The sequence below is a fragment of the Xiphophorus hellerii genome, chromosome 16 (assembly GCF_003331165.1).
Source record: "Xiphophorus hellerii strain 12219 chromosome 16, Xiphophorus_hellerii-4.1, whole genome shotgun sequence".
In the NCBI taxonomy this organism is placed as follows: domain Eukaryota; kingdom Metazoa; phylum Chordata; class Actinopteri; order Cyprinodontiformes; family Poeciliidae; genus Xiphophorus; species Xiphophorus hellerii.
Window position 1 is genome coordinate 23,477,651 of NC_045687.1, and position 15,186 is coordinate 23,492,836.

Here is a 15,186-nt window from a genome sequence, read left to right on the forward strand (position 1 = left end):
TGGCATTAGAGGAACATGTAGAAACGTCCCAGATAGGGGAGGTAAAGTGTCGTTAATTGTTTGCTTGAAGCTTTATTCAAACATTCAGGAATATCTGTAGGAACTTTGTGCTCTATTTTCCTCTACTGCTATATTTGAAGATGATTTTTAGCATTTTAAAAATGAAAGCCCATGATTTAGATTTTCTGACATGTCGGCGACAAGCTTCAGTATGTTTATTGGGAATTTATGTCATAGACCTTCACAACATAGTTCATAATTATGTAGTGGAGGAAAAAAAGTTTTGTTTTAACAAATAATAATATGGAAAATGTGTCTTCTCTCCACCGATACTCCTAACTAAACCCTTCAATCTGTCAATGCAATAACTGTTAGTCATGCACTCTATTAGATCTGGAGCTAAATGGTGACTTGATTGTTAGAACTGCTGTCTTGTACCAATAGGGTTCGGGGTTCAGTCCTGGCCTGGGATCTTTGTGTAATGAGTTTGTATGTTTTCGCACAGGACATATGGGTTCTCTCCCTCCTGACCTGGTCAGAACCAGCACCTTACGCTTTGCTTCGTCCAGAGGGTCTGGAACCCTCGGCTATTGAGAAACGTTTGTTTCCTGAAGGCGTGGCCCTTGTTGAAATTTGAAATAATTGGATCTGATTTTACAGAATCGCTAATGTTTGGCCGTGACATATGTAATGTGCCAGCTTGATGAAACATGCTGAAAATTGTGTGTGCCATAAACAAACCCGTAGGGAGTAGGATCAGATATCTTAAACATTCAGCTTTCTCTGACTTTAATTGCTCAATATTTGGAAGCAACACAGACTGAACTGCTTCATTCCTCCGCTGCCATTGCCAAACTATAACCTTATATTTTCAGACTGCAGTTCTAAAACAGAGCAGAAAATCGACGTCATTGTTAACAACTCTTCGTTTTGTTCCAGGCAACGTCTTTCCTCCTGCAGCTCAAAAACCTGCGTGCCAGGTTCATTGTTCAACTTTCCTTCTGAGTTGCCCTCAGGAATCAGTGTGTGCATCGATGTGTGTGTCGGCATAATGGCCTGGGATGAATCAGCAACCTGTTGAGGTTGTACTTGTCTCTTTTCAAACTACCACTGGAAACAGGGACGAACCCTTCCACAGTTTAAAGGTTTAAACGGTGGACAGACTCTACAAATCTGGCCTAGTTAGATACGCAGAGATCCTGGAGGAAAACCTTTTGGAGGTTCACCTTCCAGGAGGGCAAAGATCCTAAATATACATCCAGAGTCACAAAAGAATGGCTTAGATTAAAGCCCATGTGTTAGAATGACCTAATAAAAAAGGGGTGTAGATCACTTTGGATGGGACTATTGGTAAGGGAGGTATTTTTGTTACTGTCCAAAGATGCACAACCAACCCCACATCTGTGAGGTTGGTTAACGTGTTAGGGCCAAAGCCTTGGAGATATTGATACTGTCTGGTCTCTAACAGAACCTTAAACATATTGATTCACATGATCCCCTTTGATTTGGTTTGAATCCACACTCCCTTTTAAAAATGAATCCAGATTAACTGGAAGTCAATCCCGTGAAAGGAATACTGACATTTCTGCCCACCAATACTCTAGGATAACTACTGTCGGCATTAACCCCATTAACCCCACTGTGTAAACGGCTTTTCACTGATTGAAGTAAACCCCTTGCACGCAAGTCCTAATGAGCATTATTGTTCCCGTGGTAACCATATTAGTGAAATTGGCTTATCCAGATCAATTGTAAGATCACTGCCCCAACAGAGGCCCAGAAACAAAGACTGTAAAGATCTACCAGTTGTTTGTTGTGAAAAGACTGATGATGTAATGGAGATGTTGGGCCAGTTTCTAACTGGGACACAACACACCTTTTAGACTGGAAGGCCTTTTTTTTTTACCCAGGTACAGTTAAGATGCACATGGGCGTATTAGGGCCATTGTAGATAAAAAGAGGAGTAAATTTCCACCAAAAAACTCAAATATTTTAGATTAACTTCAGGAATTTTCTAGAAAAAGCTTGGAAATTTCAGAGCTGGAAAGAGTGAAAATGCGAGAGAAGAAAACTCTGAAATTTTTAGGATAATCTCAGAAATTAAAAAATAAAAAAACCTTGGAAATATCTGAGTTTGAAAAGTTAAAAAATTGCTAGAAAAAAATCTGTAGGATTAGACATTTTCTTGAAAAAAAATAAATTTAAAAGGAAGTTTCAAAAGTTGAACATTTCCAAGTCAGCATCCATTTACAACGACGCACTAGGATCATCGTTTCCAAATTAGTAAATTCTCGACTTTTTCTGAGTTTCAAAAGTCAAAAGTTTGCAACTTTTGAAACTTTAGATTCAGTTAACTTTCAGTTCATTTCTAGCAATTTTTCAACTTTTCAAACTGAGAAATTTCCAAGTTTTTTTCTTGAGATGAGTCTCACAATTTCAGAGTTCTTATGGTGGAAATGTATTCCTTTTTTCTATCTAGAACGACTCTAACATGCCGTTGTAGCAATGTGATTATTTAGCTCTAGAACAAGGCTTTTAACATCCTTGCTGAGTAAGTACACATTTTCATGTGATCTCAGTAAGTTGTGCTGTGTTTAGATCTCAGGATTTTCCTTTTTAGTTCAGATGGAAACTTGCCCTTCCACGTGTATCCACCAGATGTCGCCATAAACACTTTGCCAGTTCAAAAGCCAACATCATGTAGGCACAAAAACTGAGGTGAGCTAAACTGGTGCGGACATGTCAGCAAAATAAGTAACACACTCTTAGAACAATTTTATGTAAACCTTTAAGTATAAACATCAAAATTACACTGAAGGGGGAATGTTTTAAAATAAAAGTTTCAATAATTGCCCAATATTCGATACTGAAACGTATTACTTTTTAAAAGAATCGCAGACAGTGAGATACAGGGAGATAAATCAATGACTTTTGTGGATATATTACATGTTAAATGGACTCACTTCGAACAAAAAGAATTAAGTCTTTTTTACAGTCAGATTTCAAACTGCAGCTCAGTCTGACAGTTTTTAAGGAAAGACCCTCAACATCTTAAACATTTTGACATTTCCTGAAGCCAAAAAGTGACTGAAAGCTGAAGGACTTTTGCAAATGCACAAAAAAACAACAAAAAACAATAATGTATTAAAAAGATTTGAAAACATGAGAGATTTTCTCTAATGTTTCAGAAATGTGTGGCATCAGTTTTATTGTCCAAGTTAATTTTGGGCTGTAAAAGGCGCCTATTAAATAATAACAATAAAAATATTATCACTATAAGGAACAAATCTGCCCAGACACTGTAAGGCAGCCAAACCCACCACTTCTTTGATTTAAGTTGGACATGGTTACAAAAGCACATCTTACTAAAAAAAATTTAAAAAAGAGAAAACGTACAAAGTTTATAAAGAAAAATAAGTACAAATACTTAATAGATCTTTTGCTTGTAAATAATCTCTCTCTCTATAAAATAATGAATTTATTTTTATCATTTATTATTCGGAGGAAATTAACTGGAATTTCTGGAATTTTGAAGTTGTTGAGAGAGCTGGGACATACTTGCTGATTAATTTATTAATTTTATTTTATTTTGTTTGCAGGAGCTACAATAACTTCCTATTTCTAAACCCTATCGGCTACTCTGTTTTATTAAAATCAGAGACAAATCTCATGTGTGTTTTTGCACTAACCAGTTTATGTTGCATTATTTCCTGAGATGTAAAACAAAACAAAATGTAGCATTTAAGATGCCTAATAAAAAGCTCAGGTGTGAGTTGGGGAGGGAGGATGCGTCTCACCAGCGGGCCGCTGCGGTTTGCCTCCCTGAGATGAAGTTCTGTAATATCATGAAGAAGAAAACTTTTTCTCAGGTCAGGTTTAAAATCTGAAAAACTCTTTTTGGTCCTACTTTATGGAACAATCTACCTTTCCAAATTAGATCTGCCCACAGCCTGGATCATTTTAAATCACTTCTTAAAACTCATTTTTATTCTTTGGCATTTATTTGAAGTAGTGTTTTGATGCTCTGTTTTTATTCATTTGTGTTACTGTCGTTCTTGTACAGCACTTTGGTGCAGTTTTATACCTGCTTTTAAAGTGCTATATAAATACATTTGACATTGACACTGACATTGACATTTTACTGAGCTAAAATCTTTAAACCGTAGCTCAAAAATATAGGTAGATATTGACTTCTACAGGCACTTAAAGAGTCATATTGATTTTTATCCTAATTTTTATTCATATCCATATTTTACCTCTGACAGAGCAGATGAATCCTGCTGAGGTGGGCCGCTGTTCATGACCAGGTGGCCATCAGTGACATTCCTAACAAAATGAGGAAAACCTCCTAAAACTTAGTGTGAGAGCTGTTGTTTTTATTCATCACTTCAATCAACATGAGGGAGGAACTTTTTCCACTTCAACGCCATGCGTACACACACGCACACACACACACACACACACACACACGCTAGTATAAACGCAAGGCGTTTGTACCAGCACCTCACCTCATCCTGCTGCATCCATTCAAAGCCCCTACACCATGTTTCTCATTATAAACTGGTCGAAGCAAGTTCGAGACAATTAGTGCAGACTCATCCCACTGCTCCATAAACAAAGTGTCAGACCCCAGCAACTATAAAATGGGAGCAAAATGCAGCAAAAGAGAAAAAAAAACGGCAACTGGGCCAAGAAGAAGAAGAAGGAACAGACTGATAACCTGCAGGACAGACGAGAACGATGGCTCAGAGAAGAATCAGCGGAGGAAAACTCTTCATCACAGGTGAGATGGTTTTTTATTTTCTGTGTTTTAACACACACACACACACAAAAAGATTCATGCAATATTATACAAAACAAAGAGTCTATGAATGTAACTTCCTAAGCTGCAAGAACAAGAAACGTGGTCAGAGTTGAAACCCGCCTATGGAAGTCTGATGATGAGGAATGTCTCTTAAAATTTTATATTTTGGGATTTTAAAATATAAATCTGACCGACATTTAGGTAAGGCTTCTTCAATAAAAAGATAAACCATAATAAAGCCAAAACCAAGCACAGAGTTTGGCTGGAACAAGAATTTCACACAATCATAGCTCTGAGCAAAAATACAACGGTTTCGTGGTTTTTAGTTAAAATTAAAGAAGAACAAAAGTGATTCACTGTAAATTGATTCTGATACACAAACTTTTAAAAGTTGTCATAATTCTAGTATGAAAAACCACTAAAACTAAGAATTTTTAAGTGCTTATTGCACGTTTTTGTTGTTACATTTTAAACTAATTGAGTTATCAGCCTTTAGTGACACAGCTTTAGCTTCTACATCATCACGGTCTGTGTTTTTGTGCAAGTAAAAGTCAAAGTTTTCTGTGCTGGGAGAAAACTCAGGGAAAAGTGTAGCAGCCTTTCTTCAGCCGACTGACTGGCAGTGCACAGCAACACATGGGGAAGGGAGAGCACTTCCTCTAAATGAGATGCCTGAAACATGACTGGAACATTTTGTGACTGTCAAACTGCTACTTCTTTAAATGCTGGAACACCTTGATACCAGTAGCTAACATATACTTAGTGATAAGTAATAAGATTTACCAGAAACAAACCATATTTAGACACCAAAGATACAGAACTCAGAGTCTAAAAGCGGTCTTGTTTCTTGCGTCCTGCTCCAGCCGTGTACCTGGTGGCCATGTGCAGAGCCGTGCCCGTCAATGACCTGCTCGACCGAGCCTCACAGCGCTCCGACAAAATGCACTCTCTGAGCACGCTGCTCACCCAGGAGATGGTAAGACCTCACTGCTGCCTGATTAAACCCAGTCAGATCACTTCTATGGCTTTCACTAGATGTCCTTGTGCTTGAGTGAACCCCTAGAGGTCCACTGGTTCTTGATAATGTTCAGAGATGTTGTCTTCTGGACATTGTGATGATCACCCTTTTCTTCTCCTAGGACTCTCACTTCCCTCCTTACGGTAGGATGCAAATGCTTCGTCCTGCTGACTGCCACACCTCAATTCTACAGACGCCCAATGACAAAGAGCAAGCTCTGCAAGTTTCTGTAAGTTGGTCTGAGTTTTGCTCTTTCGTGAGCTTTTCTCTACTGAGAGACTTGTCTTTGAATGACCTCCTCATTGCTCTTTCACGTGCTGGCTTATTCTCCAGGAGTCAGATCTGATGTCTCTGGCCCGCTCCCTGCTCCGAGGCTGGGTGGATCCTTTGGCGGTCCTGTCTACCAACGCCATCACCTTGCCTCACCCAGCCAAAAGCAGCATATCAAGCAAGATCCAGGAGCTACAGGAGCATTCTAAAAGCCTGGCAGATGGTCTGGACATACTGTCCGGCAAGGTGGGCAAGACTTCTTACACCTAGTGTGGCTTTTGATAAAATGCTCCCCACTTGTACCTCAACGGCCTCCCTCTGTTCCAGATGGGTCCGGCCGCTCAAACCATCTCCTTCCTGCCTTACACCGGTGGGACTGACCTGGGCCAGGACCGGGTCACCATACTAAACAAGTTCAACTTCCTGCTGTCCTGCCTTCGCCGCGACTCGCACAAGATCGACAGCTTCTTGAAAGTCCTTCGCTGTCGTGCAGCGAAGTTGCAGCCCGAGTTGTGCTAAGGCCAGTGAGACTCTGGGTGGAGTTCTGCTTCTTACTATCTACTAACTTAGAGCTAGCACTTGATACCTTCAACGACATCCTAATTGTTGAGTAGTAAGTAGTGTACGTTTTCAGAGGATGGAGATATGGAGGAGTTATATAGAAGACAGAATGTTGAACTTTTAGCAGTTACTCAAAACACTCAATGCCCTAATTATTTTTCGGGGTAAACCATAGGAATTTGGTCAAAAAGGACATTTTTAATGTTTTTTTTATAGGGACAGATTTCTCCTGTTAATGGCATCATATCAGCTGTAGTCATTGCTGCCTTTTTTTTCTTTCCAGCTGGTCTGGCATTACAAATTGGCCATCATTTCCTAACCTAACTCAGTAACGTCTGTATCATCCATATCTTGCCTCCTCCTTGTCTCGTCTTTCTCTGAAACAGTTCCGCCCTCAAAGTCAGACTCCCCAACAGCTGAGTGCTGAAGCACAGGGTTTCTTCTTCTTCTTCTCCAGTTATACTGTGCAGCATTTGCACTTTAGATTTATTCCCACCTTCAATGCAGTGCCTGTCACTGAATTGTTTCCTTTAAGTCTGTTTACCAATAAATATTATTTCTTGCACAGTGAATATTTGTCTTTATTTCAGTCAAATATCAGAAAGGCCTCATTCCTAGAATGTATTACTTGTATCAGAAACTGTCTCCATGGTAACATGAAGGATTTTTCTTTTTCTTGTTGGTAGAAATATATCTGGAAAATAGCTACATGGTTCTGATGATGCTTTTTGGTAAGTAAATGTTCACAGATGGCCAAACTCAGGAGCTGAATTTGGTGATATTTACAATTGCAAGGATTCTACTAGAAGCACTTTGCTGCCATCTAGTGGTCAGAGTTTTGCAAAGTAATGGCTAAATTTTGCCAATGTGCAAGAGAAGTGCCTAGCTGTTAACTCAACATTTCTCCCCTAGATGCCTCGGCAGTTGTTAGCCACGTTCTGTCAGTTTTTGTGGCCTACCACTTCAAGGTTGAGCTGCTGTTGTAAATTTGTAACAAAGGCATTTCAAAAACATGAACTATGTGTCAATTATAGCCCCACAAACACAAATACTGCTCTTGAAAAACGTACCTATTTCAAATATGATTCTTTATGACACCAGTCACATATACATGCAATTTATATCAGTGGTCCCCCACAAGCAGCAGAATGAGTTAGAAACAGCAGCAACAGCATCGGTGTCAGCCGTCTGGACGCGCACCCCCCTTACGGTCCGCAGCAAACAGGCGAAGTCTCGACCGGTCCGCGGTACTAAAAAGGTTGGTGACCACTGATTTATATCACTAAACTGCACATTGTAGCTGCATTTAATCCTATTTTCAAATTAAGTGATATTTATAGATGCTGTCGTTGAACAAACTGTGGAGAAAATAGTAAAACCAGCAATCCCAACAATACAGACAGTTTTGGAGACTTTAAACATCATCAATATCATACGGCACATTTTGAAAATAACAACCTCAAAGCAGGTATTAAACCAGCTTTCTCTCTTAAAAATGTATTTTTCTAAGATTAATATAATATTCTAATCCTAAATATTTTGTATTTGATAGCTGGAAATTCATCATAGATCACAAAAATAAAAGTTTGAAAACATCTGTCTGTGTGCCACTGGTCTACATAATGTGTTTTATTTGGTGAATTAACTGTAATAAAATAACTTTTCAATAGCCTACTTGTAGCCCCCCCCCCCCCCCCCCCCCTGTTTTAAGGGGGTCCCGCAACAGACAGGTAGGGGCCGTGACAGAACTTGCTCCGCCCCTGTGTCTCCACGCTTCCCGTCGCTGCGCTGCAGCTCGGTATTCACAGCTCAGCCTGTTGTGGAAACACAGCTGACCGCCGCCGCAAGCCCTGTAAGCCGACACCTGTCTGCCGCCTCACCGCCCACCAAATGCGCCTGCTGGAGGTCCTGCGGCACTCCTCCTCCTCCTCGTCGGACATGAGGCGCAAACAGAAGCGGAGCGGAAAGCCGCCGCTCCCCGACCGCTTCGACATGTCCAGCTTCGAGGTTTCCCTGCAGCAGCTCAACGACCTGCTGACGGACGACAGCGGCTTCTACAGCTGGCCCACCAAACACTTCCACGAGGTTTACCCGCGGGTCTACATCGGCAACGCGTGAGTCCCTGCTCCAGACACACCGGAGCCATCATTTTTATCCCATTTCTGCGCCATAAAAATTCATCTTTAAGTGGGTCATAAATAGAGCAACCTGCAGTATTCATATTCAGGTCACGCTCGTTGAACCACTTCCACAGATTTCCTGTCATTATTCAAGAGTCTTATTAAATTTAACTGAATAAATGTAACAAGGTGAAATTCCTCCACGGTTTATTCCTCTTATTGCTTTGTAATTACTGTCAGTCAGTTTCAGCAAGTAATTGTTAAAGATATTTTGATTAAAAATTATGTTGGAAAACATATGTAGGACAAATGATTTGTTACAATTATATTACTGGTAAAATATAATAATAATAATAATAATAATAATAATAATAATAATAATAATAATAATAATAATGATTAGTTGTATTATCTCAGGATTTAACATGGAACCTCTACATCTTTCTAGAAAATGAATTTATTAAAGTGAGTTCCGTCTGTTTGTCGCTTCTCTTGTTTGTGGAACAAAACTAAATTCGTGCAGCGAAGAAATGATGAAATGAAGAAACTTCGTCTTCAAACCTACAGGAGCTCAGATTAGATCAGGATCTATGAGAGCAGCTGAAAATAGCTGCTGTGCTTCACCTGTCCTCTGTAGGAGGAAATCATCCCCGGAGCCATGCTCCATATTTCACTGACTACTTCCTGAATCCTGCAGCAGGAAGGAAATGATATTTTATTGGGATTTTATGGGATTTTTATGTGGAGGGTATATGATAAGCAGGTATATTCAATGGGTGGATGTTTCTTCTGACTTTAACTATACACATTTTTTTTTTTTTGGAGGGGCACACGGCACGTTTTAAGCAGGGATGAGACATTCATTGATTACAATTTTTTTTAATGCTTTAAAAATGTTAAAACAATCAATCGAATTTTATTTTCGCCTACAAAGGTTCCGATCGGAACCACTGTGTTCTGATGTTTCTGGTGCGCCTGTAAATCTGACGCACAAGCTACATCCGCTAACAACAGCGACGGACGACAAAGCTGCCTCTGTCGGCCCGTCGGGGGTTAATTTCTGCTTTACAAAAAAACAAACAATAAAACAATCTGATTGGACGCTGGAGAAGACTGCAGTTGTGTTCAATTTGTGCGAAAAGGAGTTAGCCTATTAGTGAAGCTATTCAACTAGCATCTAAACTAGCATCTCCATGCTAAACACGCTGCAGCAGCACAGACACCCACAGTCCTCATTCCTGAAGAAGTTCCACGAATTAAGATTTCCTGAAACACTGGAAAACTGAACGGCTATAATAGTACTAGCACCAATCTGATGTTTGAAGAACCTAAATAACAGATTAAAATGATGCATATATTTGTTGTATTGAATAAATAGACAAAAGAATATCTATTTATTCAATAATCTAGCGGCAAAAAGGGATTTATAATGGAAAATGTTGCTTATTTTGGCAATATATAGAATTTGATTGAATTGTGATTACAGATCCTGCAATTACTTGATTATAAATTTTAACCAAGTCGAATGCAGACACAGCTGTTCATTAATATTTTACAAGTTTGTTAATTGATAGTTTTATCAATTCATTTTATGCTACAACCGAGTCTTTACAGGATTTAGTGAACTTCATGAGCCCAAAATGAAAATGAGTTTGACAAGCACACTGTAGAAAATCTAGAGAGGGAGCTGAAGATTAGGGTGATGGCAAGTAGGCCAGCCCAACCCAGAGAGGGAGGAATTTATCATAGAAGTTAAACATAATGCAAAGCCGGTAAAGATACGTATATACCACAAAATAAAACCTAGAAAGGTTCTAGAAAGTACTGACTCTGGTAAGCCGAACAAATTCTGATTTTTTTTTTTTTTGTAGAACATTTTGAAAAGCACGTATCGCTTAATTATATTCAGCAGAGTGAATGCAGGAACAAATTTCTTCTTATAAGACATATTCACACTCAACAGTTTTTTTAAGAGAAAAAAAAAGACTTGAAGAATTTTTCCATCTCCTTAAAAACCGTAAATATACACAAAGTGGAGCTTGAGATGGAATATTCTAGAAGAAAATACACTTCTCAGCTTTTCATGGCAAAAATTAAAGCATTAAAGACAAACTCTAAGGTGTCATCTTCTTTTTATAACTCCACCTACGTTTCAAAGGATTTAAAGAACACAGAAGAAGAGCGGTCACGGTTGCCAGGGAACCACTAAATTTAGGACGGTGGATCAGGGTGAACAGAAGACGCGCCCACGCCTGGCTGCCTGGCGGATGTTTTGATCTCTGCTGTGTTGCCTTCAGTCTCCGCTGACTATTTTTAGCTCTTTGGGTTTGAGAGGATGGAGGTGTGAAGCGACGCGGCAGCAGCAGAGGTTCACAGTTAAATGGAGCGCGTCTTTGTTCCAGCACAAAAGGGATGCAGGGAGAAGGCGGAGGAGGGAAGAACGAGTCCCGGTCCTCCGAAAGGCCAACAACACGCCGGCTTGAAGGAGACTGAGATCTGTTCATATATGTTATGTTGGATGTTCAGGTCATATGTTCAATTTTTATTCAGGGGTAAACAACACAGAGAAAAGTCTCAATCTCATCTTCATATGTGCTTCTGCTGGAGTTCAGCTACGTTCTGACAGACAACATGTTTGGTGAAAGCCAAATATTGATCGGCACCAAAATAAGTCCTGCAGCTCTAAGGCAGGGAGCCGGGGCATCAAGTACAAAGGTTTCCATGGAAACGGCTTGAGCAGGAACATTTAAATCCATGGCTACAATCACACAGCAGGCAAATGCAAACTACACCTGATTTTTTTTTTTTCCCCAACTGTGACCCACATCCGACTTTTTAGCGGCAGTCTGAACGATCCTGTCCAAAACCAAAAATCAGACCAGAACCACGTCCACATGTGGGACTAAACCTATTGATTTCAAACAGGGGTGCACCGAGTTCCTTAATTTTGGGAGATCGGTGGTCAGCCGATCTTATTCAGCGATCTTATTGTCTAAAAATCAGCCACTGTCCTCTGTGGCTCTGCTGTTACAGGTTTGACTGTTGGCCCCGTCCACCGAGTCGCGTCTGCATGTTTGCGGTTAACAACAGACACCCCACTGTGACCAACTCAGCAACTTTCTTGTTATGTTTAGCAACATTTCAGACACACCAAAAAATCAGCATCGGCCGAAATCTAAACCGGCAGGTTCAGACCTTGTAAAGATCGATAATCGGCGCTCGGCCAGAAAACTGCCATCGGTGCATCCCTCAAATTCAAATCAGTAAAATTCATAATCTTAAGAATGCTCCTCACAGATTTGCCTTCTTATTTAGATTTGTGGCGACTAACGTGATGCGCCTCAAGCGCCTGGGAGTCACTCACATCCTGAACGCAGCAGAAGGAAACTCCTACATGCACGTCAACACCAATGCGGAGTTCTACGTGGGCTCAGGAATCACCTACCACGGCATCCCGGCCAACGACACCGACCACTTCGACATCAGCGTCTACTTCGAAGAGGCGGCGGACTTTATCAAGAAGGCCCTGGCATACAAAAGTGGAAAAGGTACAATGTAGCAAAGACAGACTGACACGCATCACTTCACTAGAAATACGACAAATCTGAAACTTTTTGACAAACGTTTTTGTTTTCACTCTGAGGTGTAGATTGCTTTCCGTCAAACTGAAATCGCTCGCGTTTTCCCGTCTCCTCCAGGTAAAGTGTACGTGCATTGCAGGGAAGGCTACAGCCGCTCGCCCACTTTGGTCGTCGCTTACCTCATGCTTCACCAAAAAATGGACGTCCACACCGCTCTGGCCACGGTGCGGCAGAAACGAGAGATCGGACCCAACGACGGCTTCCTGCGGCAGCTCTGTCGGCTAAACCAAAGGTTGGCCGCCGAGGGGAAACTGTGGAACAAATGAGAGACGCGAGTCAACAGAAACGTGTCGTAGGAAAATGAAGTAAGCTCAGCTGTACTTTGTTTGCTTTCCGCTTGTTTGAAGCTTGAACGGCCCACAGGCCGCTGAGAACAAGCTCAGAACAAAGTGAACGTTTTGACCAAGGGTGATAACAGGAAGTGTTGTATCTACTGTAGATTAACACACACACACACACACACACGTACACGCCCACGCTGCCCTGTGTTGTGTCTTAGTTATACTGAAATGAACATACCTCCGGGTCATATACTCCCTGATCTGACCCATTCAGATCAGGTAAAAAAAAAAAAATCTCAGATTTTTTTATCGGCGTTGTGTGAATTTAAAAATATTCTTCCAGGCTTTCTACTTTACTTCAACCAAATTGGAAAATTCACTTATTCATTTACGAAGAGTTCTAATGATGACAAAAACTAAAAATAATATATGTCTTCAAAAATGTGTTCTGTCAATAACTCAAAGTTAGGTGAGTTTGCATGGAATGACCCTTTTTCATAAACATGGCTTATAACTTGTTTAGCATAGAACAGATTAATTATTGTTACATATTTTCTGAATATCAGATTTATTACAGTTCAGTAGTTATTTATTATGTTCTGTATGGTTTGTTGTGTTTTCTTGATGATTATCAGTTTAGTTTATAGGCATATAATATTATAAGAAGTAGTGAGACTTTAGATAGTGTTACTGTCACATCCAGTCTAATTTGTCCTCCACCCGTCTGTCCCTGGGCCCCTCATATTGGCCCCTGTCCTGCTAACACTGCCTACTGTCTCAGTCACAGCCCCTCCCACTGTGATTTTTAATGTGGAAAACTACAGGATTTTATTACAGTATTTTTATCTAATGTCTCTTCTGAACTCTTTGAACAGTGTGGCATTCCCGTTTAGAAATCTGCCTCAGACGTATTTCTGAATTATTTCTTGTGGTTTCTGTGCTTTACAAAGAATTTATCACTTTTGCACAGAAAGCAAAACAGAATTTATATTGATGAAGAGAATGGAAAACATTGTTTTGAGATGTAGAATTAGACGACCGTTGAAATTGGCCTGGTAACTATGAGAATAGCCATTTTAAGCTCAACTGTATTCATGGACAAAAATACAATGTTGAATTAGTATAAAATTGTCATGCACAAGGAAGCATGTATGGGGAAAGAAAAATTAGTAAATTGCAGCATTCTGATGTTGGTCTGGCCATGAAACAAAAAATCCTTAAATTCTTTGCTTTAGAACACAAGTGATTTTTATACAATACAAATTAATCAAATTATTAGAATAGTAAATGAAAAAATTAATACTGGTACACAAAAGACACGCAAAAGAATTTTTAAAAAATGAGTTTAAGCCATTTTTATACAAAGAATCTAGTAGACAACGCCTTTTAGCTTAGCATAAACTCTGCATTTTGTAGTTTGCGATGAGCCGACAAACCTAAAACCAGTGAAGTGTTTAATGTTGTAAATATCACTCTCCAAAACATCAAAATTATACTAATTGTGTAATTAGGGTTATTAATAGCTAAATAATTCGAATAAAGAAATGACTTTTAGCTTAGCATTAGTACTGTTGTTTTTGGGTAATTAGCCTAAGTAGCCTCAAACCAGCTTTGTGTTTGGTGTGAAAAGATGAGAAGTGTAGCAATTTATTCCTCTAGCTCTAAGATTTCTGTGAATATGAAAGTACTGTGTATGAGATTAGTTCTTAATTAAACTGTTGTAGCTTAGCTTAAACATTAGGTTTTAGAGTCCGTGTTAAGCTAGCTAACCTAAAGGCAGCTTTGTTTTTTGTGCTTACACATAAGAGAGGTAGCTTTAAAATCCAGTATTTCTAACAATATTAACATAGTTAACTGTTGACTAATTTGCCAATTACTAAGTAAAATGTCAGTTAAGCACCTGCAATAAGAAAAGGATTCCCATAAAAACTGTTAATAGATAATGTTTCTTTCACATACAGCAGTGCAGCTCTGCTTTGAATGTAACTCTACTGCTGCCAGAATGTCAGAAAGTCAAACTGCAAGTCTTTAACTTTTTAGTCAGCACCTTTTGCACAGTAGAGTGTTGACATGTTTGTATTTTTGGCATCTTAAATACAATTTTATATTGTTAAGTTGCATGCTTTGTGACATTTGTCAGCCCAAGTGTTGCTTACAGTCCTTAATGGACACAGCTGTGTCTCTGTGTGTTAATGTGCATTACTCAGTGTGCATTATTTGTCACAGTGTGCTCTATTGTGCCTATATCTTGTGAATCATGATGTACTTTACTGATGGTGTAGCCTAATTGGTCAAATCAGAAGACTTAGATTTTAACTCAGCTTTGATGAAGTGCACTTTATCTAATGACACTTGAGATTGTTGTTGCTCTCTTTTCATACATGAAATAAAAAATGTAAAAATAATACAGCCGTTTTCTTTAATTGCTTCTTCTCTTTGTTCTTTTCTTTTTTCTTTTTACAAAAAATAAGTTTTGTATGGTTTTTAAGGT

General features: G+C 39.4%; 2 protein-coding genes across 2 annotated transcripts; both read left to right on the forward strand.

Moving 5' to 3' along the window:
- The first annotated feature begins 4,652 nt into the window (after positions 1-4,652).
- prl (prolactin) lies at positions 4,653-7,225 on the forward strand. Its single transcript, XM_032587583.1, has 5 exons — positions 4,653-4,783; positions 5,668-5,780; positions 5,944-6,051; positions 6,156-6,338; positions 6,420-7,225. Exons 1-5 carry the CDS (start codon positions 4,741-4,743, stop codon positions 6,609-6,611), a joined length of 639 nt encoding a protein of 212 aa, XP_032443474.1. The 5' UTR covers positions 4,653-4,740; the 3' UTR covers positions 6,612-7,225.
- A 1,171-nt stretch (positions 7,226-8,396) lies between these two features.
- LOC116735597 (dual specificity protein phosphatase 3-like) lies at positions 8,397-15,100 on the forward strand. The gene is made up of 3 exons (XM_032587582.1): positions 8,397-8,767; positions 12,089-12,321; positions 12,472-15,100. Exons 1-3 carry the CDS (start codon positions 8,544-8,546, stop codon positions 12,678-12,680), a joined length of 666 nt encoding a protein of 221 aa, XP_032443473.1. The 5' UTR covers positions 8,397-8,543; the 3' UTR covers positions 12,681-15,100.
- Positions 15,101-15,186: the final 86 nt, after the last annotated feature.

Bases quoted from the DNA above. Each gene is read 5' to 3' on its own strand.
- prl (XM_032587583.1), top strand. From the start codon at position 4,741: ATGGCTCAGAGAAGAATCAGCGGAGGAAAACTCTTCATCACAG. The intron at 4,784-5,667 runs GTGAGATGGTTT...GTCCTGCTCCAG, and splicing joins AGGAAAACTCTTCATCACAG to CCGTGTACCTGGTGGCCATG. The intron at 5,781-5,943 runs GTAAGACCTCAC...TTCTTCTCCTAG, and splicing joins CGCTGCTCACCCAGGAGATG to GACTCTCACTTCCCTCCTTA.
- LOC116735597 (XM_032587582.1), top strand. From the start codon at position 8,544: ATGCGCCTGCTGGAGGTCCTGCGGCACTCCTCCTCCTCCTCGTCGGAC. The intron at 8,768-12,088 runs GTGAGTCCCTGC...CTTCTTATTTAG, and splicing joins CGGGTCTACATCGGCAACGC to ATTTGTGGCGACTAACGTGA. The intron at 12,322-12,471 runs GTACAATGTAGC...CGTCTCCTCCAG, and splicing joins GGCATACAAAAGTGGAAAAG to GTAAAGTGTACGTGCATTGC.